This window comes from Centropristis striata, chromosome 3 (genome assembly GCF_030273125.1).
Source record: "Centropristis striata isolate RG_2023a ecotype Rhode Island chromosome 3, C.striata_1.0, whole genome shotgun sequence".
Lineage (NCBI taxonomy): Eukaryota > Metazoa > Chordata > Actinopteri > Perciformes > Serranidae > Centropristis > Centropristis striata.
The window spans coordinates 7140011-7167376 of NC_081519.1; the positions used below are offsets into that span (position 1 = coordinate 7140011).

General features: G+C 37.6%; 2 protein-coding genes and 1 long non-coding RNA gene across 3 annotated transcripts in view; all 3 read right to left on the reverse strand.

Moving 5' to 3' along the window:
• Positions 1-9303, reverse strand: part of LOC131969172 (uncharacterized) — a 47929-nt gene extending 38626 nt beyond the window's left edge. The window contains exons 1-6 of the mRNA XM_059330349.1: positions 9270-9303; positions 8545-8730; positions 7197-7496; positions 6907-6966; positions 6771-6824; positions 6597-6671 (exon numbers count right to left, since the gene is read on the reverse strand). Of these exons, the coding sequence (XP_059186332.1) occupies positions 6597-6671; positions 6771-6824; positions 6907-6966; positions 7197-7496; positions 8545-8730; positions 9270-9303 (709 nt within the window). The remainder of the gene's footprint in view (positions 1-6596; positions 6672-6770; positions 6825-6906; positions 6967-7196; positions 7497-8544; positions 8731-9269) is intronic.
• Positions 9304-9490: 187 nt separating this feature from the next.
• On the reverse strand, positions 9491-11075 carry LOC131968350 (uncharacterized). The gene is made up of 3 exons (XR_009394035.1): positions 10988-11075; positions 10528-10568; positions 9491-10452 (listed from the first exon to the last, which is right to left on the reverse strand). It is a non-coding gene; the product is annotated as an uncharacterized LOC131968350 (long non-coding RNA).
• Positions 11076-15670: 4595 nt separating this feature from the next.
• LOC131969173 (uncharacterized) lies at positions 15671-21830 on the reverse strand. Its single transcript, XM_059330350.1, has 11 exons — positions 20739-21830; positions 20499-20525; positions 20080-20361; positions 19400-19696; positions 18788-19090; positions 18496-18555; positions 18361-18414; positions 17634-17702; positions 17308-17409; positions 16694-16734; positions 15671-16621 (listed from the first exon to the last, which is right to left on the reverse strand). The coding sequence occupies exons 1-11, from the start codon at positions 20770-20772 to the stop codon at positions 16529-16531; spliced, it is 1362 nt and encodes a 453-aa protein (XP_059186333.1). The 5' UTR covers positions 20773-21830; the 3' UTR covers positions 15671-16528.
• Positions 21831-27366: the final 5536 nt, after the last annotated feature.

Below are 27366 nucleotides of genomic sequence, written 5' to 3' on the forward strand. Positions count from 1 at the left end.
TCGATGGCATCCTGGAAGCAACTGCATCAGGCTCAGCACATAGGAAGATCGATGCACTGACAACTATAGTGTACAACCTCGCCAAGGAACGTTTTGGCACCATGGAGCAGAAAGGCCAGCGTCAACCGCAGCAGCAGCCAAACAGGAGGGAGAGGGAGATTTGTCGCCTGAGAAGCGAGATAAAGGCCCTTAACAAACGATTTAAGACCAGCTCACCGACCGAAAAGGAAGGTATCGAAGACCTAACAAGTAAGCTGCGGGAACAACTGTGCAGGCTCAGGAGAGCAGAGCACCTTCGGAAGCAGCGTCGGAAAAAAGAGAAGAGGAGAGCTCAGTTTGTAAAAGACCCATACAGCTTCACAAAGTCTCTTCTTGGCCAACAAAAATCTGGCTCACTCTCCAGTTCAAAGGCAGAGGTTGAAGAGTTCCTTGTGGAAGCTCACAGCGACCCTAACAGGAGTCAGGGTCTAGGGGCCAACCGCAACATCTCTAGGCCTGAGAAGCCATCAACTGAGTTGAATGCGAAGGAACCCACATGGCAAGAAGTCCAAGACGTCGTCCGCAAAGCCAAATCATCGGCTGCCCCTGGCCCAAGCGGTATACCATATAAGGTATACAAGAAATGCCCCAAGCTTCTTAAGAGGCTGTGGAAAAACATGAGGAAGATCTGGGCCAAGGGGACAATTCCACCAAGCTGGAAGTTGGCTGAGGGATGCTTTGTTCCAAAAGAGGAGGGGTCCTCCGCAATCTCCCAGTTTAGAACAATCTCTCTTCTTAGCGTAGAGTGCAAGATCTTCTTCTCTGTTCTGGCACGAAGAATTACCTCCTACATGACGCAGAACCACTATATCAAACCATCTATCCAGAAAGGTGGCATCCCAGGCTTTTCAGGCTGTCTGGAACACACCTCAATGATCAGCCAACTGATCCAAGAAGCAAAACGGAAGAAAAGCGACCTAACAGTCGTTTGGCTAGACCTTGCCAATGCTTATGGGTCAATTCCGCATGATCTCATCCAAGAAGGACTTGACCATTATTACATCCCTGTGGCAATCCGAGGCATGATCACCAACTACCTTGCAGGATATCGACTCAGGTTTACATCGGCACTCTTTACCACCAACTGGCTGGACCTCCAAAAGGGGATCCCAACAGGGTGCACCATCTCCTCCATCTTGTTTATTATGGGAATGAACCTACTGTTATCCGCAGCAGAGGGCATAACCCGGGGCCCTAGATTGGAATCCGGTGTTGTGCAGCCAGTGCTGCGAGCGTTCATGGATGACATCACAGTAACAACTGTGACGCACGTCCAAGCAAGGTGGGTGCTGGAAACATTGGGCAGCGTCGCCTCCTGGGCAGGGATGCTGTTCAAAGCCAGGAAGTCCAGAAGCATGGTCATTAAGAAGGGCAGAGTCACCAGCAAGTTCAGCCTTCAAGTCCAGGGTGAGGTCATTCCATCCATCGAGGGCAACCCAATAAAATGCCTGGGAAAGTGGTTCAACGCGTCACTGACGGATGGTGCCAGTATTGCTGAGGCGGTGAAGCAGACCGAGGTATGGCTGAGGAAGATTGACAAGTCTTTACTCCCGGGCAAGTTCAAGACCTGGCTGTATCAATACGGCCTCTTGCCCAGGCTCCTCTGGCTATTCACGGTCTATGAGTTTCCCATGACTACCATCGAGGTCATTGAGAGGAGGACCAACAAGCACCTGCGGAGGTGGCTGGGCATTCCCCCAAGCTTCTCATCAGTGGGCCTTTATATCAGGTCTGGTCAACTGCAACTCCCCCTGTCATCAGTAGTTGAGGAGTACAAGGTGGCAAAATGCAGAGTTGTCCTAAGTCTGAGGGATTCCAACGACGACCTCATCAGACAAGCTGGCATGACAACCAGGTCTGGACGCAAGTGGGCTGCCAACACAGCTGTGGACCAGGCAGTCAGTTCCCTGAAGTTGCGGGATATAGTTGGCAACCAGTGCATCCACCGACAAGGCCTCGGCTCTGCACAATTTCAAACCTGGGGAGGCGCAAACACAAGAACCAGGCGAGGCATGGTGCAGGCGGAAGTGAGGAGCAGGGAGGAGGAGAAACGAGTAGCCAAAGCAGTGCAGCAAGGTTCCCAGGGGGCCTGGACAAAATGGGATTTGCCCAAGCGCAAAGTCACATGGAGGGATCTGTGGCGCCTGGAGCCCTATCGCAATTCCTTCCTCTTGCGGTCTGTTTATGACACCCTCCCCTCCCCAGTACATCTGCACACATGGGGGCTAAGAGAGGATCCGCTTTGTAAGCTGTGCAGCCAGAGGGGGACTCTGGCCCATATACTATCAGGGTGCAAAACATCTTTAACCCAGGGGCGGTATAGGTGGCGCCACGACAAAGTACTCCTCTCATTGGCCAACACCATAGAGCGGGAGAGGGTCAAGGAGAGACCAGCCCACACAACCGCACAGAGAGTCATCACCTTCCTTAAGGAAGGAGCTAGGCCCGTTCAGACCACCAAAAGGAAAAGACCCGGCATTCTTCACGCCGCATGCTCCTGGGAGATGAGGGTGGATCTTGGGAAGAGGCTACAGTTTCCTGAGGTGGTGCAAACAACCCTCCGACCTGACATAGTGCTGTGGTCAACCAAGGACCAGAAGATAATCCTGGTTGAACTGACAGTGCCATGGGAGGAGGGCTGCGAGGAGGCCCATGAAAGGAAGGCTGCAAAATACCAACAGCTGGCCCAAGACTGCCGAGACAGAGGCTGGCAGGCGTGGGTCTTCCCTGCGGAGATAGGGTGCAGGGGCTTTCCAGCAAGATCTGCATGGAGTTTCCTTTCTGCCATAGGGATGGATGAGCAGAGTAAGAAGCAGGCAGCTCGCCGGATGGGGGAGGAGGCGGAACGGGCCTCATGCTGGATTTGGAGTAAGAGAGAGGAGGAATGCTGGAAGCCAGGGGCAGGTGGGCAGTGAGCTGGCCACTCACTGCGGGCCCACCAACTGGAGGGTGTTGTGGTTGAGGGCCGAAACACCCAGTGAAGGTTGGACACCATCTGATGACATCTGCCCCTGGCCTAAGGCTACAGCTACCTGCTAAGGTAGCTGAGGAAGGCACCCTTAAGTGTATTCACCAAGTCACGTGCAATACACACCCATTATAATCTCAGAATCTCATTTCTCCAAAAATGATCATGGTCATTGAACAGGGATTGATAAAAAACTATATGACCTATCGAAATGTGGATTAATACACCAATACAGAAGACTTGTGTCTACTGTTTAGAGTTTAAATGGAGTCTCTAGGTGAAATTATGCCGGAGAAGTAGACGTTTAAAAATATCCAATTATTGTTCTTTTTCGCTCAGTTTTTGTCAGCCGTCCCATTCATTTCAATGCAAAATTTTGCCGGCCGTCCCATTCATTTCAATGCAAAATTTTGGGAAGTTTGGGAAGAAAAATTCGTATTCTGTAGAGAAAAGTAATAGCACACCGATCCCGATCAGCTCTCGGGATCCCATACATATCCCATACAGCTATTGCTGTATGGGACCAGTGCTCAGTGCGATTGCCCCGAGGCCCTAATAATAATAATAATAATGATTCATATATAACTTCAACAAAAAGCAGAAAGATTAAAACTCTTCGGAGTCAAGATCAACATATTGTATTTGTTCCAATGGCAAAATTTGTTTAAATTTCACATCGCAGTTCACATTAACACAGGCAATAAGAAAACACATGACATAAAATCACCAACCATAAAAGATACATTAGTATACAAAAGTGTGAACCTACATTAGTTTGTGATAATCTACATCAATGATCAAGTCTATAAGAGGTTTAACTCACAGATGAAGATGACGAGCAGCAGACGTCCAGCCATGATGAAGCTGAACACTCAGACTGTCCTGATACAGGATATTGTCTGTGTGACTACATGGACTTTGGCATACTTTAGGGGCCTATTGCAGCTCTCAGAAAAACCACAGCAAGCATCAGATGTGAACAGATAGGCCACAAAAAACCATATGACAACCTTTTTTAAGGGTCCGAGTATATGTGTTTTATTTAGATTGCATCTCTGTTTCAGCTATTTACATATAAGCAGATACACACACTCAGCTGTGTGTGTGGGTGTAGGTACTAGAAGTTACATTTTACTTACTTACACTTTTTGAACTTACATTTGTGTAAACATGCAGTTATTGCCCATATTTTTCCTGAACATTCAACCATTTCATTTCTCATTTAGGTCATCTTAAAAAAATATTTTCGTGCAAAAAGGTTTGATTGATTTTGTCTCTGTGACGGTCTTCCCTTAACATTGGGCGATTGTGTGTTAAAACTTTTTTCTGAGCCGTGTATGTGCATGGTATGAATTTGTATCTAAGGTACGTATTTGAGTGACTCCTTTTGTGTGAAGCAATTTTGTTTCAACATTTTTTGTGGTTTACTTCCTCCACTTAAAGTGTGAAACTAACACTGTGACGGAAACAGATGATGTGTCTGTCTCTGTGGTCACCACTGGAGAGTAAGGTGTGACTGAGAGACTGTGAGCTACGGTTAATATACAGCATCAGTAAGTTGTAAATGCATGTAAAGGTATGTATAGTACATAATCACTGAAGAAAATATGATCAACCTTAAACAAACTTTAGACTTTAGAAAACAAAACAAACAGTCAAAATGTTTGCTTTAGTTATACATGAGTTCAACTGAATGCATTTTCAATTTTAATCTAAAGAACAAAAAAGTCATTAAAATGCAATTTTAAACCCTTGCTGTGCTTTGAACATCATAAACCTTAAATTGAAAATTGCGTGTGGCTGTAAAAAGTGTGAAACTTTTTTTTTTTTTTGCGATCAATTATTTTTATTTTCAAAAGAGAAGGGCATGAAACAAGTCAAATACAGTAATACAACAAGTAGTATTCACTTCCCTTTACCCACCCACCCCTCCCAGGTTAGCGACATCCCCCCTCCCTCAATAAAAGTGTGAAACTTTTGTAAAAAAAAAAAAAAAAACATTAGTCGTGATTATACCACTCAACTTTAAACAAAAAGTTTACATTTCAGTTCCTTAAGATGTCTGCTCATCTTTCTCTAAACAATATAAAACAGTTTTTATTTCAGTGGTTCTGCACGGTGCTGTACACAATATCCTTTGGGGTTGATGCGGCTGGCTCCTCAGCGATGGTGGCGTACATATGGTATGCATCATACTGGGAAAAGAAAGACAACAGCTGTAGCATCTATAAATGTATATCTAAAAGTAATAATAATAATGTCAGGCTTACATTCTCATTTTGAGGCTGACACATTTTCCCTCCTTCCAAACCTGTTACAGAGAAAGAAAGAAAGAAAGAAAGAAAGAAAGAAAGAAAGAAAGAAAGAAAGAAAGAAAGAAAGAAAGAAAGAAAGAAGTCAGTATATCAATTAATTCATTCCTCTCAATAAAAAAAAATATTTAGTGGTTCTGTTGATCAGATTAAAAAATTGACACAGAACATTTCAACACCATCAGTTCTCGTACAATATTTTTGCCCACACGTGAAATAGACTGTTAGACCTAGCAAGAAGGGTATTATTGTCAAAGTGCAGCAGTAGTCTCACACACATGTAGTTTATTTTGATTCTAGGATGCAGGTTACGTGTTTGCTCTGCCAAGTTACACAATACTAACTTTAGTAGCTGTGAGCTACATGAACTGTTCAGCTGCAGCAAACAAAGTTCTCACCAGTTTTTCTTCTGTTGCAGAGAGCTGCCGAAACCAGCAAGATGACTCCCAGAGTTACTCCACAACCAGTCACAACTGCTATAAACTTCCATATCCACTTCTCTGCTTTGCAACAACAGAAGCCATAAGTCAGTTTTACTTCTCACATCAACAAAGAAGCAGGAAGAAATGTACTGTGCATTACTCAATCACCAATACCAGTGCAGTCCAAATATATCAAATAGAAAGCAAAATATTTCTTTGTTACTGATAGAAAGTTTCTGAGTAAATTTGGTCGTAAACATTTAATCACTGAATTCAAGTGTTAAAGAATTGCACATGCTCACCTGAAGCTGTTTTCCGAGGGGTTGCAGGGTTTGAGCTGTCTATGGTGCCAGGAGTACGAACACTTGAATCTATTAAATAAATAGCCACAGTTTTTTTTTTAAACCTCCACAGTAATACATTTAGCGTTTCATGCAATAATAAGAATCTGAAGTCTAGCTGTTATTTTAGATTTCATAGATTCTGGATTCACAGGAGTCTTCCTGGAATGTTTCTTGAAGGTATAAAACATATTTACAAAAACAATCATTTTTAATATAAATGTGACAACATTTGTTTCATATGCTGCTTTATAGCTTTATTACTCCTTAAACAATGTGGGCTAGCATCTACACCATAGGAAAGCAAACTTCAAATACTCATTAGCAGCTGCAGGGTGATGATGAGGGTCATGATTATCTGCACAAGCATCACCTTGGTATACACTTCAGACTGAGATTCACAATGGTCACTTTCTATAAACATATTCAGTGTTTCTCATGTGAATATCACATATTGTACATATCAACACTTTGTAAAGGTCCAGTATAAATTGTTAAAAAATAAAAGAATGACCTGTTTCTGGTTTCACTGATGTTTTCATTGTAGAGACAAAGCTACCAGTGTTACTTGTGGTACTGACAGTCCGCCCTGATGAATCAACAAAAATACATTTTTTAATCTTCAAAATACTCTGAAACACTGATTGTAGTTGATTAAAACTACACTTAATATGTCTGAAATTGTTACCTGTTGTTACAGAAGTTGCTTGAGTTGAAGTACGGAGTCTGGTAACAGTCAGACCTGCAGAAAAAAAAAAAAATTACTTTCAAAATAACAGCAACAGTTAGAGCTCTGTGATAATGATCTGGATTATAACGTCTACCTGTGGTCACAGGAAGTGTCATTGGTCTCTCCGTCTCGTGTGTCTCTTTCTCCACAATATCTACAATAAAAGAAGATGATTTCAACCTGTCAACTTCATGTGCTAACAACGGTGTGGGGAAGGATATTTGTTCAAGTGCTAAATTTAATTATGATTCTGATATCGAAACTCAACACACACAAGCATGGAGTCATTATTTGGCATTTATATGATTTAACACAGAATTAATTATATTTCAGTGCGATTGCTGTAGCAGTGTAACATGTTTATAGATGTCTTCTCTAACTCACCAGTCAAGCTGTATGCATCACTACGAGGAGACAAAGAGTTGGGTTCACTTCCCAAACTGTAATCACAGCTGGCATCTCTTTGTTGAACCGAACGTAGACGACTCAGCAAATCATTAATTGTGACAGTAAACTGGCAGAACGACTGTTTCTTTGAGGTCCTTTCCTTATGGATCGCTCTTGTTAGGACTTTATCTCCAAAGTACAGGTTACATCGTGTACCATCAGCAGATCCAGGCAGAGAGCAGATAAAGCAAAGGTGATCACCAAGCACATGATCAACACTCAACTGTGGTTTGTTACCTACAAAAAGATAAATTGAAAATCATTAAATATAAAAGCACAATTCTGCTATTAAGAACGCTTCAATATTGGTTTGTGATTTCAAACAGTGCTGAAATCTACAGAAGCCCTACAACACCAGACACGTTTAACAACTTAAACATTGATTTGTGTGTTATATAAAGTGAGTTTGTGAAATAAAACATTAACTAACAAAATGCATATCTGATCACCTGACATTTAAATTAAAATGGAGGTTGTTATTAAATCAATCTTCTCTGTTTTGATTTGTCACCAATAAAAAAAAATCACAGCTGAATTATTACACCACTTTTCTTCTTGCTGATACTGTATTAAGCAGAATTCAAACCGATAGATCCACACACCTGTAGTAATAGACTTATGGCATTTCCACTTTTTGGTGTGAAAATCTATCTGTCTGAATTCTGCTTGACATCTCTTTGTTTCAGCACCCATCCTATTAAGCATGTCTTTTATCTTCTTTTATGTTTTATGTTCTTTTATGTCCCCCTGTGTCTTTGATCACCGCTGGACTCACTGTCAGTTTAGGCGGAAGAGAGGCTGAAAATATAAATTTAAGCTGGTTTTAAAAACTGAAAATGTATTTAAAACAATACTTAAATTATATGTGGTCGCCCGTGAAGTTGGAATAAAATATTTTTTTTTACCTCTTTCCATGAAATGATTGTGACCATATTTATTTTATTCTTGACAGATAAAGTGTATATCTTCTCAAAACTGTATTAATCAATCTCTTCCAATCATATCACAATGAAATTGAATTGTGTCTGAAAACAAAATTATTCCAACTTTATGGGCAACTGTGTAATAGCAGAGGATGCCCGTTGATATTCTAATAATATTTATTTTGAAGACTACCAAATGTTAACAGACATTTGTGATAAACTGTAGAAAGACATCATAACATTAGTCCACAGTAACAATGTTAACTCACTTCGAATGATGATGGAGGATGTTCTACTCTCAGGAGATGAAGACCCGTGAAGGTAAAAACACGTCACTTTAACCTCAGCAGGTGAACTCTGACCTGTAATCTTCAGGAGCTCAGTCCCTGTCAGTGTCTTCAGACAAGAGAAGGGTTTTCCAGGTCCTCCTCTTACAAAATTAAAATAACACTGAGACACAGAAACAGGTGGAATCTGACAGTTCAGTGTGACTGAGTCTGTCTCTGTGATCACCGACTGACTCACTGTCAGTTTAGGTGGAAGAAGAGCTGAAAATATAGAGACACACATTATATAAAATACTGAATAATTGTATTAAAATGACACTAGTTATAATTTTAGAAATCATTATTAGATGTAAAAATAAGGAGAAAAACATAAACTGTACAATACATTTACTGTCCAGTACAACCACATGATAGATTATTACAGTGACAACAGCTCAGCTAGACATGATCTGACTGACCTTCAGTTTGAATCTCGTGAAAGGAATCTGTTGAAAATATAATATTAATAAAGTAATTAGACATATTAATAATAATAATAATAATAATAATAATGATTCATATATAACTTCAACAAAAAGCAGAAAGATTAAAACTCTTTGGAGTCAAGATCAACATATTGTATTTGTTCCAATGGCGAAATTTGTTTAGATGTCACATTGCAGTTCACATTAACACAGGCAATAAGAAAACACATGACATAAAATCACCAACCATAAAAGATACATTTGCAAGTGTGAACCTACATTAGTTTGTGATAATCTACATGAATAATGATCAAGTCTATAAGAGGTTTAACTCACAGATGAAGATGACGAGCAGCAGACGTCCAGCCATGATGAAGCTGAACACTCAGACTGTCCTGATACAGGATATTGTCTGTGTGACGACATTGACTTTGGCATACTTTAGGGGCATTTTGCAGCTCTCAGAAAAACCACAACAAGCATTAGGTGTGAACAGATAGGCCACAAAAAACCCATGACATCCTTTCAAAGGTCCGAGTATGTTTTATTTAGATTGCATCTCTTTTTCAGCTATTTACATATAAGCAGATACACACACTCAGCTGTGTGTGTGGGTGTAGGTACTAGAAGTTACATTTTACTTACTTACACTTTTTGAACTTACATTTGTGTAAACATGCAGTTATTGCCCATGTTTTTCCTGAACATTCAACCATTTCATTTCTCATTTAAGTCATCTTAAAAAAATATTTTCGTGCAAAAAGGTTTGATTGATTTTGTCTCTGTGACGGTCTTCCCTTAACATTGGGCGATTGTGTGTTAAAACCATGGTATGAATTTGTATCTAAGGTATGTATTTGAGTGACTCCTTTTGTGTGAAGCAATTTGGTTTAAACATTACTTCCTCCACTTAAAGTTTAGAACTAACACTGTGACAGAAATAGATGATGGAGTCTAACAGTTCAATGTATCTGTCTCTGTGGTCACCACTGGAGAGTAAGGTGTGACTGAGAGACTGTGAGCTACGGTTAATATACAGCATCAGTAAGTTGTAAATGCATGTAAAGGTATGTATAGTACATAATCACTGAAGAAAATATGATCAACCTTAACAAAAAAGACTTTAGAAAACAAAACAAACAGTCAAAATGTTTGCTTTAGTTATACATGAGTTCAACTGAATGCATTTTCAATTTTAATCTAAAGAACAAAAAAGTCATTAAAATGCTATTTTAAACCCTTGCTGTGCTTTGAACATCATAAACCTTAAATTGAAAATTGCGTGCGGCTGTAAAACGTGTGAAACTTTTGTAAAAAAAAAACATTAGTCGTGATTATACCACTCAACTTTAAACAAAAAGTTTACATTTCAGTTCCTTAAGATGTCTGCTCATCTTTCTCTAAACAATATAAAACAGTTTTTATTTCAGTGGTTCTGCACGGTGCTGTACACAATATCCTTTGGGGTTGATGCGGCTGGCTCCTCAGCGATGGTGGCGTACATATGGTATGCATCATACTGGGAAAAGAAAGACAACAGCTGTAGCATCTATAAATGTATATCTAAAAATAATAATAATAATGTCAGGCTTACATTCTCATTTTGAGGCTGACACATTTTCCCTCCTTCCAAACCTGTTACAGAGAAAGAAAGAAAGAAAGAAAGAAAGAAAGAAAGAAAGAAAGAAAGAAAGAAAGAAAGAAAGAAAGAAAGAAAGAAAGAAAGAAAAAAGTCAGGATATGAATTAATTAATTCCTCTCAATAAAAAAAAATATTTAGTGGTTCTGTTGATCAGATTCAACAATTGACACAGAACATTTCTACACCATCAGTTCTCGTACAATATTTTTGCCCACACGTGAAATAGACTGTTAGACCTAGCAAGAAGGGTATTTTTGTCAAAGTGCAGCAGTAGTCTCACACACATGTAGTTTATTTTGATTCTAGGATGCAGGTTACGTGTTTGTTCTGCCAAGCCGATGAGTTACACAATACTAACTTTAGTAGCTGTGAGCTACATGAACTGTTCAGCTGCAGCAAACAAAGTTCTCACCAGTTTTTCTTCTGTTGCAGAAAGCTGCCGAAACCAGCAAGATGACTCCCAGAGTTACTCCTCAACCAGTCACAACTGCTACAAACTTCCATATCCACTTCTCTGCTTTGCAACAACAGAAGCCATAGGTCAGTTTTACTTCTCATATCAACAAAGAAGCAGGAAGAAATGTACTGTGCATTACTCAATCACCAATACCAGTGCAGTCCAAATATATCAAATAGAAAGCAAAATATTTCTTTGTTACTGATAGAAAGTTTCTGAGTAAATTTGGTCGTAAACATTTAATCACTGAATTCAAGTGTTAAAGAATTGCACATGCTCACCTGAAGCTGTTTTCCGAGGGGTTGCAGGGTTTGAGTTGTCTATGGTGCCAGGAGTACGAACACTTGAATCTATTAAATAAATAGCCACAGTTTTTTTTTTTAAACCTCCACAGTAATACATTTAGCGTTTCATGCAATAATAAGAATCTGAAGTCTAGCTGTTATTTTAGATTTCATAGATTCTGGATTCACAATGGTCACTTTCTATAAACATATTCAGTGTTTCTCATGTGAATATCACATATTGTACATATCAACACTTTGTAAAGGTCCAGTATAAATTGTTAAAAAATAAAAGAATGACCTGTTTCAAAAATACATTTTTTAATCTTCATAATACTCTGAAACACTGATTGTAGTTGATTAAAACTACAATTAATAAGTCTGAAATTGTTACCTGTTGTTACAGAAGTTGCTTGAGTTGAAGTATGGAGCCTGGTAACAGTCAGACCTGCAGAAAAAAAAAATGTACTTTCAAAATAACAGCAACAGTTAGAGCTCTGTGATAATGATCTGGATTATAACGTCTACCTGTGGTCACAGGAAATGTCGTTGGTCTCTCCGTCTCGTGTGTCTCTTTCTCCACAATATCTAATAAAAGAAGATGATTTCAACCTGTCAACTGCATGTGCTGACAACGGTGTGGGGAAGGATATTTGTTCAAGTGCTAAATTTGATTCTGATTCTGATATTGAAACTCAACACACACAAGCATGGAGTCATTATTTGGCATTTATATGATTTAACACAGAATTAATTATATTTCAGTGCAATTGCTGTAGCAGTGTAACATGTTTATAAATGTCTTCTCTAACTCACCAGTCAAGCTGTATGCATCACTACGAGGAGACAAAGGGTTGGGTTCACTTCCCAAACTGTAATCACAGCTGGCATCTCTTTGTTGAACCGAACGTAGACGACTCAGCAAATCATTAATTGTGACAGTAAACTGGCAGAACGACTGTTTCTTTGAGGTCCTTTCCTTATGGATCGCTCTTGTTAGGACATTATCTCCAAAGTACAGGTGACATTGTGTACCACCATCAGCAGATCCAGGCAGAGTGCAGATAAAGTGAAGGTGATCACCAAGCACATGATCAACACTCAACTGTGGTTTGTTACCTACAAAAAGATCAATTGAAAATCATTAAATATAAAAGCACAATTCTGCTATTAAGAACGCTTCAATATTGGTTTGTGATTTCAAACAGTGCTGAAATCTACAGAAGCCCTACAACACCAGACACGTTTAACAACTTAAACATTGATTTGTGTGTTATATAAAGTGAATTTGTGAAATAAAATATTTAATCAAACTAACAAAATGCATATCTGATCACCCGACATTTAAATTAAAATGGAGGTTGTTAATAAATCAATCTTCTCTGTTTTGATTTGTCACCCATAAAAAAAATCACAGCTGAATTATTACACCACTTTTCTTCTTGCTGATACTGTATTAAGCAGATTTCAAACCAATAGATCCACACACCTGTAGTAATAGACTCCATTTAAAGGATATCAATGTTATGGCATTTCCACTTTTTGGTGTGAAAATCTATCTGTCTGAATTCTGCTTGACATCTCTTTGTTTCAGCAACCATCCAATCAAGCATGTCTTTTATGTTCTTTTTTTTGTTTTCTTTTCGTTTTTACTGATAATATATCAAGACATAATAAGATCGGTAGTCACTCACTTTGTATGGTGATGGAGGATGTGCCACTGTGTGGAGAAGGATAATGTAACTCTCCAACCTTTACAGTGTAGAAACACGTCACTTGAACCTCAGCAGGTGAACTCTGATGTGATATCTCCAGCAGCTCAGTCGCTGTCAGTGTCTTCAGACAAGAAAACTCTTTGGTTTGTTTTCCACTTAAAGTGTAGAAATTACACTGAGACACAGTAACGGATGATGGAGTCTGACAGTTCAGTGTGACTGAGTCTGTGTCTTTGATCACCGCTGGACTCACTGTCAGTTTAGGCGGAAGAGAGGCTGAAAATATAAATTTAAGCTGGTTTTAAAAACTGAAAATGTATTTAAAACAATACTTAAATTATATGTGGTCGCCCGTGAAGTTGGAATAAAATATTTTTTTTACCTCTTTCCATGAAATGATTGTGACCATGTTTTTTTCATTCTTGACAGATAAAGTGTATATCTTCTCAAAACTGTATTATTCAATCTCTTCCAATCATATCACAATGAAATTAAATTGTGTCTGAAAAAAAAATTATTCCAACTTTATGGGCAACTGTGTAATAGCAGAGGATGCCCGTTGATATTCTAATAATATTTATTTTGAAGACTCAACCAAATGTTAAAAGACATTTGTGATGAACTGTAGAAAGACATCATAACATTAGTCCACAGTAACAATGTTAACTCACTTCGAATGATGATGGAGGATGTTCTACTCTCAGGAGATGAATACAAGTGAAGGTAAAGACATGTCACTTTAACCTCAGCAGGTGAACTCTGACCTGTAATCTTAAGGAGCTTAGTCCCTGTCAGTGCCTTCAGACAAGAGAAGCGTTTGCCAGGTCGTCCTCTTACAAAATTAAAATAACACTGAGACACAGAGGGAGATGATGGTGGAGTCTGACAGTTCAGTGTGACTGAGTCTGTCTCTGTGATCACCGCTGGACTCACTGTCAGTTTAGGTGGAAGAAGAGCTGAAAATATAGAGGAACACATTATATAAAATACTGAATAATTGTATTAATAATTAATTAATTAATTAATTATTATAATTTTAGAAATCATTATTAGATGTAAAAATAAGGAGAAAAACATATACTGTACAATACATTTACTGTCAAGTACAACCACACACTAGATTATTACCGTGACAACAGCTCAGCTAGACATGATCTGACTGACCTTGTGTTTGAATCTCATGAAAGGAATCTGTTGAAAATATAATATTAACAAAGTAATTAGACATATTAATAATAACAATAACAATAACAATAATAACTACAAAATTTCCTCTGGGGAAATTTTGAAAGGGCCACGGGGGCTACTGCCGGTGTGTGTACACTACGATGAGATTCTTCAGAGATTTCAAACTATGCCCTTTAACCTCAAAATATGTGTGTGTGTGTGTGTGTGTGTGTGTGTGTGTGTGCGTGTGTGTATGTGTGTGTGTGTGTGTGTGTGTGTGTAGGTGTAATTAAAATCACATAAAGTTACCTGTGTGTGCGTGTGTGTGTGTGTAATTAAAATCACATTAAGTTACCTGTGTGTGTGTGTGTGTGTGTGTGTGTGTAGCGAAAATCGCATAAAGTTACCGGTGTGTGTGTGTGTGTGTGTGTGTGTTTAATTAAAATCACATAAAGTTACCTGTGTGTACGTGTGTGCGTGTATGAAGCATGTGTGAGGAGTGTGCATGCTTACGTGCATGTGTGTGTGTGTGTATCTGTAACTGTAATCACATCAAAGATCAAAGGCAATCAGATCAAAGCAATCAACAAAATTAACTGCAGCTGTTAATGTTCCGAAAGAGTGACAGCAGAGGTGGACAGACTCGAATTTCTGGCCTCGAACAGAAAGCATTTTTGGCAAAACCATAATACCTATCATTGATCCGACTTCACTTTGAGCGTCCTGAGTTCTTCCTGAACGTCTACATATGATTTTTTTAAAGAAAAATTTAAAAATAGCTTTGTAAGAGCGATCTAAAAAAACTGTTCCATCTTTTTTTTTTCTGAAATCTCCCTGCGTTTTTAATATGGGACCCAATGAGGCTGTTGGTGGTGTTGGTGGCGCATCTTTGCGTCGTACGCCCAAACTATAACTCTGACAGCTTTACCAGAGGATTGTGAGTGAGAAGACAAATTTTCCTACATTTCTATGTATAAATTATTTCTGTAGAGTGGAATTTGCGGCCTGGATCGCAGTTTATAATAATAATAATGATTCATATATAACTTCAACAAAAAGCAAAAAGATTAAAACTCTTTGGAGTCAAGATCAACATATTGTATTTGTTCCAATGGCAAAATTTGTTTAGATTACACATTGCAGTTCACATTAACACAGGCAATAAGAAAACACGACATAAAATCACCAACCATAAAAGATACATTTGCAAGTGTGAACCTACATTAGTTTGTGATAATCTACATGAATAATGATCAAGTCTATAAGAGGTTTAACTCACAGATGAAGATGACGAGCAGCAGACGTCCAGCCATGATGAAGCTGAACACTCAGACTGTCCTGATACAGGATATTGTCTGTGTGACGACATGGACTTTGGCATACTTTAGGGGCATTTTGCAGCTCTCAGAAAAACCACAACAAGCATCAGATGTGAACAGATAGGCCACAAAAAACCCATGACATCCTTTTCAAAGGTCCGAGTATGTTTTATTTCGATTGCATCTCTGTTTCAGCTGTTTACATATAAGCAGATACACACACTCAGCTGTGTGTGTGGGTGTAGGTACTAGAAGTTACATTTTATTTACTTACACTTTTTGAACTTACATTTGTGTAAACATGCAGTTATTGCCCATGTTTTTCCTGAACATTCAAAACCATTTCATTTCTCATTTAAGTCATCTTAAAAAATATTTTCGTGCAAAAAGGTTTGATTGATTTTGTGTGTTAAAACCATGGTATGAATTTGTATCTAAGGTACGTATTTGAGTGACTCCTTTTGTGTGAAGCAATTTGGTTTAAACATTACTTCCTCCACTTAAAGTGTAGAACTAACACTGTGACAGAAATAGATGATGGAGTCTGACAGTTCAATGTGTCTGTCTCTGTGGTCACCACTGGAGAGTAAGGTGTGACTGAGAGACTGTGAGCTACGGTTAATATACAGTATCAGTAAGTTGTAAATGCATGTAAAGGTACAGTATGTATAGTACATAATCACTGAAGAAAATATGATCAACCTGACTTTAGAAAACAAAACAAACAGTCAAAATGTTTGCTTTAGTTATACATGAGTTCAACTGAATGCATTTTCAATTTTAATCTAAAGAACAAAAAAGTCATTAAAATGCAATTTTAAACCCTTGCTGTGCTTTGAACATCATAAACCTTAAATTGAAAATTGCGTGTGGCTGTAAAACGTGAAACTTTTGTAAAAAAAAAAAACATTAGTCGTGACTATACCACTCAACTTAAAACAAGAAGTTTACATTTCAGTTCCTTAAGATGTCTGCTCATCTTTCTCTAAACAATATAAAACAGTTTTTATTTCAGTGGTTCTGCACGGTGCTGTACACAATATCCTTTGGGGTTGATGCGGCTGGCTCCTCAGCGATGGTGGCGTACATATGGTATGCATCATACTGGGAAAAGAAAGACAACAGCTGTAGCATCTATAAATGTATATCTAAAAATAATAATAATGTCAGGCTTACATTCTCATTTTGAGGCTGACACATTTTCCCTCCTTCCAAACCTGTTACAGAGAAAGAAAGAAAGAAAGAAAGAAAGAAAGAAAAAAGTCAGTATATCAATTAATTCATTCCTCTTAATAAAAAAAAGTATTTAGTGGTTCTGTTGATCAGATTAAAAAATTGACACAGAACATTTCAACACCATCAGTTCTCGTACAATATTTTTGCCCATGTGTGAAATAGACTGTTAGACCTAGCAAGAAGGGTATTTTTGTCAAAGTGCAGCAGTAGTCTCACACGCATGTAGTTTATTTTAATTCTAAGATGCAGGTTACGTGTTTGTTCTGCCAAGCCGATGAGTTACACAATACTAACTTTAGTAGCTGTGAGCTACATGAACTGTTCAGCTGCAGCAAATACTTTAATGAAAATGGCAAACTAAACTGCTTACCCAGCCTTAACCAAACTGTTTAAGTTCAGACAAAGCACTGAAGCTGCGTTTGCATCAGCTTCATTCATGCTTCACCATCAGTGGCCCCTCCACCAGCTGTTTGGCAATCAGCACGGCCAAAATGACCTAAAATGTTTGACTGGTGTCTCTGACTTTAGTGGTAGCTTTTCAACAAAGTTCTCACCAGTTTTTCTTCTGTTGCAGAGAGCTGCCGAAACCAGCAAGATGACTCCCAGAGTTACTCCACAACCAGTCACAACTGCTACAAACTTCCATATCCACTTCTCTGCTTTGCAACAACAGAAGCCATAAGTCAGTTTTACTTCTCACATCAACAAAGAAGCAGGAAGAAATGTACTGTGCATTACTCAATCACCAATACCAGTGCAGTGCAAATATATCAAATAGAAAGCAAAATATTTCTTTGTTACTGATAGAAAGTTTCTGAGTAAATTTGGTCGTAAACATTTAATCACTGAATTCAAGTGTTAAAGAATTGCACATGCTCACCTGAAGCTGTTTTCCGAGGGGTTGCAGGGTTTGAGCTGTCTATGGTGCCAGGAGTACGAACACTTGAATCTATTAAATAAATAGCCACAGTTTTTTTTTTAAACCTCCACAGTAATACATTTAGCGTTTCATGCAATAATAAAAATCTGTAGTCTAGCTGTTATTTTACATTTCATTCATTTCTGGATTCACAGGAGTCTTCCTGGAATGTTTCTTGAAGGTATAAAACATATTTACAAAAACAATAATTTTGAGTATAAATGTGACAACATTTGTTTCATATGCTGCTTTATAGCTTTATACTCCTTAAACAATGTGGGCTAGCATCTACACCATAGGAAAGCAAACTTCAAATACTCATTAGCAGCTGCAGGGTGATGATGAGGGTCATGATTATCTGCACAAGCATCACCTTGGTATACACTTCAGACTGAGATTCACAATGGTCACTTTCTATAAACATATTCAGTGTTTCTCATGTGAATATCACATATTGTACATATCAACACTTTGTAAAGGTCCAGTATAAATTGCTAAAAAATAAAAGAATGACCTGTTTCTGGTTTCACTGATGTTTGGATTGTAGAGATAAAGCTACCAGTGTTACTTGTGGCACCGACAGTCCGCCCTGATGAATCAACAAAAATACATTTTTTAATCTTCATAATACTCTGAAACACTGATTGTAGTTGATTAAAACTACAATTAATAAGTCTGAAATTGTTACCTGTTGTTACAGAAGTTGCTTGAGTTGAAGTATGGAGCTTGGTAACAGTCAGACCTGCAGAAAAAAAAAAAATTACTTTCAAAATAACAGCTACAGTTAGAGCTCTGTGATAATGATCTGGATTATAACGTCTACCTGTGGTCACAGGAAGTGTCATTGGTCTCTCCGTCTCGTGTGTCTCTTTCTCCACAATATCTAGAATAAAAAAGAAGATGATTTCAACCTGTCAACTTCATGTGCTGACAACGGTGTGGGGAAGGATATTTGTTCAAGTGCTAAATTTAATTATGATTCTGATATTGAAACTCAACAGGCACAAGCATGGAGTCATTATTTGGCATTTATATGATTTAACACAGATTTAATTATATTTCAGTGCAATTGCTGTAGCAGTGTAACATGTTTATAAATGTCTTCTCTAACTCACCAGTCAAGCTGTATGCATCACTACGAGGAGACAAAGAGTTGGGTTCACTTCCCAAACTGTAATCACAGCTGGCATCTCTTTGTTGAACTGAACGTAGACGACTCAGCAAATCATTAATTGTGACAGTAAACTGGCAGAACGACTGTTTCTTTGAGGTCCTTTCCCTACGGATCTCTCTTGTTAGGACTTCATCTCCAAAGTACAGGTGACATTGTGTACCACCATCAGCAGATCCAGGCAGAGTGCAGATAAAGTGAAGGTGATCACCAAGCACATGATCAACACTCAACTGTGGTTTGTTACCTACAAAAAGATACATTGAAAATCATTAAATAGAAAGCACAATTCTGCTATTAAGAACTCTTCAATATTGGTTTGTGATTTCAAACAGCGCTGAAATCTACAGAAGCCCTACAACACCAGACACGTTTAACAACTTAAACATTGATTTGTGTGTTATATAAAGTGAATTTGTGAAATATAATATTTAATCAAACATCTCTTTGTTTCAGCACCCATCCTATTAAGCATGTCTTTTATCTTCTTTTTTTTGTTTTGTTTTTGTTTTTACTGATAATATATCAAGATATAATAAGATCGGTAGTCACTCACTTTGTATGGTGATGGAGGATGTGCCACTGTGTGGAGAAGGATAATGTAACTCTCCAACCTTTACAGTGTAGAAACACGTCACTTGGACCTCAGCAGGTGAACTCTGATGTGATATCTCCAGCAGCTCAGTCGCTGTCAGTGTCTTCAGACAAGAAAACTCTTTGGTTTGTTGTCCACTTAAAGTGTAGAAATTACACTGAGACACAGTAACGGATGATGGAGTCTGACAGTTCAGTGTGACTGAGTCTGTGTCTTTGATCACCGCTGGACTCACTGTCAGTTTAGGTGGAAGAGAGGCTGAAAATATAAATTTAAGATGGTTTTAAAAACTGAAAATGTATTTAAAACAATACTTAAATTATATGTGATCGCCCATGAAGTTGGAATAAAACATTTTTTTTTTACCTCTTTCCATGAAATGATTGTGACCATATTTATTTTATTCTTGACAGATAAAGTGTATATCTTCTCAAAACTGTATTAATCAATATCTTCCAATCATATCACAATGAAATGAAATTGTGTCTGAAAACAAAATTATTCCAACTTTATGGGCAGAGGATGCCCGTTGATATTCTAATAATATTTCTTTTGAAGACTCTACCAAATGTTAAAAGACATTTGTGTTAAACTGTAGAAAGACATCATAACATTAGTCCACAGTAACAATGTTAACTCACTTCGAATGATGATGGAGGATGTGTCACTGTCAGGAGATGAAGACACGTGAAGGTAAAGACATGTCACTTTAACCTCAGCAGGTGAACTCTGACCTGTAATCTTCAGGAGCTCAGTCCCTGTCAGTGTCTTCAGACAAGAGAAGGGTTTGCCAGGTCCTCCTCTTACAAAATTAAAATAACACAGAGACACAGAGAGAGATGATGGAGTCTGACAGTTCAGTGTGACTGAGTCTGTCTCTGTGATCACCGCTGGACTCACTGTCAGTTTAGGTGGAAGAAGAGCTGAAAATATAGAGACACACACGTTATATGACATACTAAACAGTTGCAGCTGGGATTTAAATTACAGCATAGAATGTAGAGAAAAAATATTGTACAGCCAAAGTATTTGAGGAAATGTCATATTAAGAGCGACTGACCTTGCGCTTTCATGTCAGAAAAGAAACCTGTTGGAGAAAAAGAAATGTCATAGTAAATAAACTCTCGGTATTAATGTTTTTATCTCCACCTAATGTAAAAGTGTAATACAACATGCGGAAACCAATACATAACGGGCTGACATTACATTTAAATCCAGCGTTTGCAAATCAAATATACCTAAAATGGTGTGTAACTGCCTACATTTAGAAAAAAAGGAATTTATAAGTGGTTTAACTTACACATGAGGACGACTAGCAGCAGGTGTCCGGCCATAATGAAGTGGAATAATGTGAATGTCCAAGAATCCTTTAAAAGTAAAACCTGTGTGACTGACTACAGGGACTTTGACACACTGAAAGTGTCATTTTGCAGAACTTGCTCTCAGGAAAACCTCAGTGAGCATCAGAGTTGAATCACACTGACTCACCGAAACACATCATCATTTGACACCTTTTTTTAAACCCCCAGTATGTGTGGTACAGTATATTTAGACCACCAACTGCTTCAGAAAAAATAATTAGCATTACTTTCTCGTTGTCTCTCTTATTGTTTTACTTGATACCTTTTCTTTTCTAAACTAGCAGGACTAGTGATGAATTTTAACCGTCCGACAGGAGGTAAACTAGCTTGATAACAAGTAGCATTCTCTTAGCCATTTAGCCTCCCCTTTGTATGCCTACAAAACCACTATTTTTACCTCTTAGTTTGGTAACAGGTCGTGTGTTTAGCACCCTAACTTGTGAAGTGGAAGGGCCCCAGAGAAAAAGAAAGAAAATCAAAGAAAACGAAGTCACATCATAGCAGATGGTTGTCAAGATGCAAATATCAGTATATTAAAAAGTAAAACATACACAAACAACCACATTGTAACCATATTTACACAAATATCATAAAACATGCTCAACCCTCCACTGGAAGGCACTGTTGGAATGACACCTACCAACATGACTAATACAAGGACGACTCTCATCAGTTGTACTTCAAAGTTTGCGTAAGGGCCTCGGACCACAATGTTAATGTCCCAAACAGAGTTCTTCTCAAGCCTTATTGATCCAAATAACAAATACCTTGCCTTGAAGTGTTAAAGTAATATATTGCCCAACAATCAGATCCATAATGCAATTAACCTAATTAACCAACTTATACCGTTATACCATTTTTTTCAGAATATATAATATAATATTTCAAGCCATTATGTAAAACAAAAAAAGGAGGGGGCCAAGGATAAAGCCTTGTGGCGCTCCGCGTTCTTGACAATAAAATACATTATAAAATACAAGTTCTTTAGGCTTTCTCTTTTTATATGCAGTAAAAAAAGCTCAATGTTTGTGTGTTTTAATGTGCCTGCAGGGTGCTGTACACCATGTCTTTCAGGGCTGGTGGAGGTGGCTCTTCAGAGATGGTGGCGTACATGTGGTATATCTCAGACTAGAGAAGAAAGAAACCCACTGTAAGACTTTTTTAAAAATATATGGCATCTATAAACCGACATAGCAAACAGATTTAACACTGTGCATCACATCTCACTTACTTCCTGATCTTGAGAGTCTTGCCTTTTCAGTTTCTCAGAACCTGTGAGTGAGAGAGCACAATGCACTAAGAGGATAGTTTTCAGTCAAGTTTGGCAATATCTATGGTCTATATCTATATATGGTCTATCAGACCTAGAATTTGACAGTCATTGTGCACATGTAATAATAATAATAATGATCTTCACTCATTAAATATCCATCTATACCACAAACTTGTGAATACATTTTGGAATCTTTCAGGAAAGTGCCATTGTTAATCAATTAAAATGGGTTAGGGTTGTTTGCTGTTGTGGTGCCTATTTAATGATACAGTTATAAAAGCGTAAGCAACATTGACAATTCCATTGACATTAAGTGCATCAGTCATACTATAGTATACACATTTTCGTATGTTTCTTTTTTTTTTAAGACACTTGAAAAGACACACAACTAATGCTGCAAACACATCAAGATAATAAAATAATTAACTGTACAAGATGCACACCACAAAAACAGTTCTCAATCTCATGCAACAGAAATACACTATATTTACATAGGTATTAAGCAGCTCACCAGTAGGAAAGTCAGCAGAGGGTGCTGATGTGATCACACTGTAGGCCTCATCATTACCTGCAGGTAACTAAAGATGAAAGGAAATAGTGAAAAGGAAGAGGGAGGAATTCATGAACACCTTTCATTGTTTCACCTTGAGGAGCCCTGCTTTTAAAATGCCTGATTTCTTTTATGACATGTGAATGTTACATCTCACAGAGAAACATTTTTATTACCAATCCTCCATGGGCCAGATTTCTCATGGGCAAGTCATCTGTAACAGCAGGTAAAAACGCATCTTAATGCAGTAGAACACCAAAATATAAATGCAATACATAGAATTTACTGTATGTCTGAATAGTACATTACCTGTGACATCTGCTTGTGTCCTATACAGAAATAAAGGGGAAAGGTTATATTTATATTTATAATGTATCCACATTATACGAGATACAGAAAATTCAATAAATATGCAGTAATAGAGGGATATATTGCTTTCTCAAAACACCCAAAACACTTATGTGGCCACGACTTGTGTTTTTGGATCCCGATTTCACGTATTTCCCCCATGTTCCACTATCTATATTCATCGTTTTGTTCTTGTTTGGTCATATTAACTGTTTACTCTCTGCACTAACAGAAAATAGAAAAACAGTACATCATTTCACACTCAAGTGACTTGAAGGCCACTCTGTTGTGTTAGTTCCTCTTCAGCAGACCAACCACTTCTGGTGAAATCACTGGTGATTTTTTTCCCACAGTCAGAAAAAAGACTCAGTCGCCATTGTGTTCCCTCATTTCACAATAGATCGTGACTGAACAGGCATTTATTTAAATCAAAATCGTCATGATTATAACTTTAATGCCCAGGTTTTAAAGGGAAATTCGGGAAAATCCAACTTTCCTGCTGCAGTGGTTCTGCTCAGTAGCTAAAATGAATAACCTAAACTTCTGCATGAAAAATAAAAAATAATCTGTGATAGATTAGCCTTTGCTGAAAAGACTTGTAAATATCTCACCTCTTGTTAGAACATCTGTCTGTAAAAAATGCAAAAAAGATAAGAGAAACACAGCATTAGTTGAAACAGAGCACTGGTGCATGTGTTTGTTTACTGAACATTGATTGTTTATGATATACCTCACAATTGTTCCCTCATTCACAGTGTTAGCGCTGTTAACATCCAATCAGATTCTTGCAAGTGTACAGATTGTAAACTGACACATATCATGACCTGTCTGCCAAGTCGTTTATGACAACGCTATTTTCTCCCTCAACCCAAACCTCCTCCTTATATGGTCTTTTATAATGTTAATTAAATTAAGATTTATGTACACTGAGGTGCTTATTAAGGGGTTATTAGCTCTCTCAGACACACTCTGGGAGGAAAAATACACCCAAGCTTTAGTGAATAAAGTTCTCACCAGTTCTTCTTTTGGTACAGAGAAGTGCGAGTCCCAGAAGGTTAACACCTCCGAAACAAGCCACAATTACTACCAACTTCCATGTCCATGTTTCTGTTACAGAGGTCACAAAAGTGTGAGTTTCACTTCAAAGACAAAAGCAGAAAGACTGTGTGTACCTACTGAGTGTAATCTAGAGCATGGCACTATAATATACACGTATGTGTGTGTGTGTATTTGTGACTGATTTAACATGTAAATAAAGTTTTGATCAGAATAAATCATTGAATTGAGGATCATAATCACATAGAGCAATACATACTGCTCAAACAGGAAACCCATATCTGTTCACTGTAGATGAGGTGCTAACAATTTTACCCTTATAATATAAAATGTTAGGCAATAAAACTCAGTATGTGTAAGTAATGACACGTTTTATGCTCACCTGCTGTTGGGTTTGGTGTAGGATTAGTGCTAGACTTATCAGCTGTCTGACCTACTGTAATAAATAATTAGAAACACGAAAACATTAAAAGAAATCGTCTTGGTATATATGATGCACTCATAAGGATTTCACTTGTAATATTGGGTCCTGATGCCAGATTCATGGGGGTTTTGACAGTAAAACTATTTAAAAAATACTGAAATGAATATCAAAGGATTTCAGCACCCATTCTATTTGTATCACCTGATGCTCTCTGCACTGTTGTTTGGGAAGAAGAGATAAATCTACCAGTGACCGTACCAACAGATAGACCTGGTGAATTAAGGAAAAGCAAATTTCAAAATAGTAATACTTACATTATATATATATATATATATATATATATGAGTGGAAGTATGAAGCCTCATACCTGTGGTCATAGTAGATTCAGGCTTAGCCTGCGTCACACGTGACTCTTTCTCCACATTATCTATGATAAAACAAAATAGATTTGGAATTGTCAGTTTCATGTATTTACAACTGTGCAGGCAGCACTTAAAAAATGCAATGATAGAATAACTTTTGATTGATTAACGTCACACATAATACATCTGTAATTTTGTTACCTGATGCTTGTTTCAAAGTTGTTGTTTGGGTTGTGGAAGCACTTTCTAGAGAATAAAACAGAAAAAACTCTTGAATCTTGAAGTGATATGTGATGATGTTCTGGATTACAATTTATATGTATAAAATTTCCGCCCACTGGTCACAGTAAATGCTGATTTTGTGGATTACCATGAAATTTCAGCCCGCTGTCATTTACAAGTCATCAAATACAGAGCTTGGTCAGCGCCCTATGTTTTCAACTATGACAGGATTACCATGAAATTTCAGCCTGCTGTCTTTAAAAATCATCAAATATGGAGCTAGGTCAGCGCCCTATGTTTTCAACTATGACACACATGGCAATAGGTATGACTGGACTAAAGGAGGTTCTGGTGAAATTTCTTGAATACTATTGAATAGATGGCTATGGAATTTGGTACTAGTACTCATGGTACCCAGAGAATGAACCCACAGATTTTGGTGATTCCCTCATTTTTCATCCAGCACCAGCAGAAGGTTGACATTTTTTTTATTTTATAGCTATGAGATGGTGCAAAATTATAATCCAGATGATGTATGAAAAAGACTAGTTAAGATGGTAATGTGGGAATAGCCTGCTGCAGACTATCCAAAAAAGAAGCTTATATATGTATATATATATACACACACACACACACACACATATATATATATATATATATATATATATATATATATATATATATATATATATATATATATATATATATATATATATATATTATAAGTGTAGGTGAACTGAATAGTCCACAGAATGAAAACCTTTGTCTGAGAACATGCAAACTAACAGCTCTACACTGCAAATGTTGGACTGCTCTTTTAATATCTGGCTAGAGGAGTATTCTGGCAAGAGCCTGTCTTTGAAGAACTGCCTGTCCTATTGTAACAATACAAACAGATAATTTCATAAAACTAACTTAATTCACACTTATGTCCTCCTCAAAATCATAATTTTAATGATTTCTTCACTATTCCACCAACGCCATCATCAGATCAAAATGTCTGTTTTTGTCCTATTATGTTGTTTATGACATGTAGAGTTTGAGACATTTTCTTAAGCCTCAGCTATACTTGTGTGTACAACACATTTACAACCCAACAAGGCACTGTGTGCATGGTGTGTCACTTCCTACTAGTAAAATGCATAGTGTCTTTTCAAAATAAATGCCTGTGTTCACAGGAAACGGTTACACTTAGGCAATAAAACCACCTAAATAAGATAAGGGTAAAAGAAAAGGTTGGACTAAAAAAGAAAAGCTATTTTGCGACTTAACTACTGGACCCAGTAATGCAGGTTTACTCCAAGTAAGAACAAGGACTCTTTCTTTCTTTTTCAGGTATTTCACCCCCTTCAAAACACGAGTCACAAAAGTCACTGAATGCTCTTCACTCACACTATATGACAACATATGAAAGAATAAAGTCAAAACAGTCACTCACTGCTTATGATGATGGAGTACATGTCACTGTGTGGAGATGGAGAATTAACATCTCCATACACTACAGTGTAGTAACATTTCACTTTAACCTCAGCAGGTGGACTCTGATGTGACTTCAGCAGCAGCTCACTTCCTGTCAGTCTCTGCAGACAAGAGAAGCCTCCAATACGTTCTTCACTCAGTGTTACAGTGAAGAAATAACACTGATGCGCAGTAACAGATGATGGAGGCTGACAGTTCAGTGTGACTGAGTCTGTCTCTGTGATCTCCGGTGAATAGACTTCCAGTTCAGGTGGAAGAAGTGCTGAAAGTAAGTACAAGTATGTTACATAAATACTGAATAGTTGCATTTATATGATAATATTCATGACAAATTGTTATTTAATGTACTTGAAGAAAGTAAAATTATAAACATACTATGATGATCTCCTCATTTCATAACTGGACATGAAAGACAACATATTAGAGACTGACCTTGTACTTGAATCTTTTGAAAGGAATCTGTTGGAGAGACAATGTGTTAACAAGGTAAACAGATAATAATAACTCATTCATCACATCAACAAAATGTAAGAAGATTAAAACTGCACTTTGTGGTGAATTAATACAAAGAAAAAAACTTTTGAAACTTAAGGTGATATATGATGATGCTCTGGATTGCAATTGTATAAAATTTCTCCCTGTGATCATAGTGTAAGATTCTATTTGATTATTTTGTTGATTTTTCTATCTCTCTTTCTGTCTATGTTGTCTGTCTCTGTGCGTGATGCAGGTCACTATCAAAGGTCACTATCAAATGCTTGCGTACATGTGTGTGCCCTCTCTCTATGCATTTATATATTAATCATGCAATATGATTTTGATTCAATGATTATGTTTGTGTGCTAATATTGTT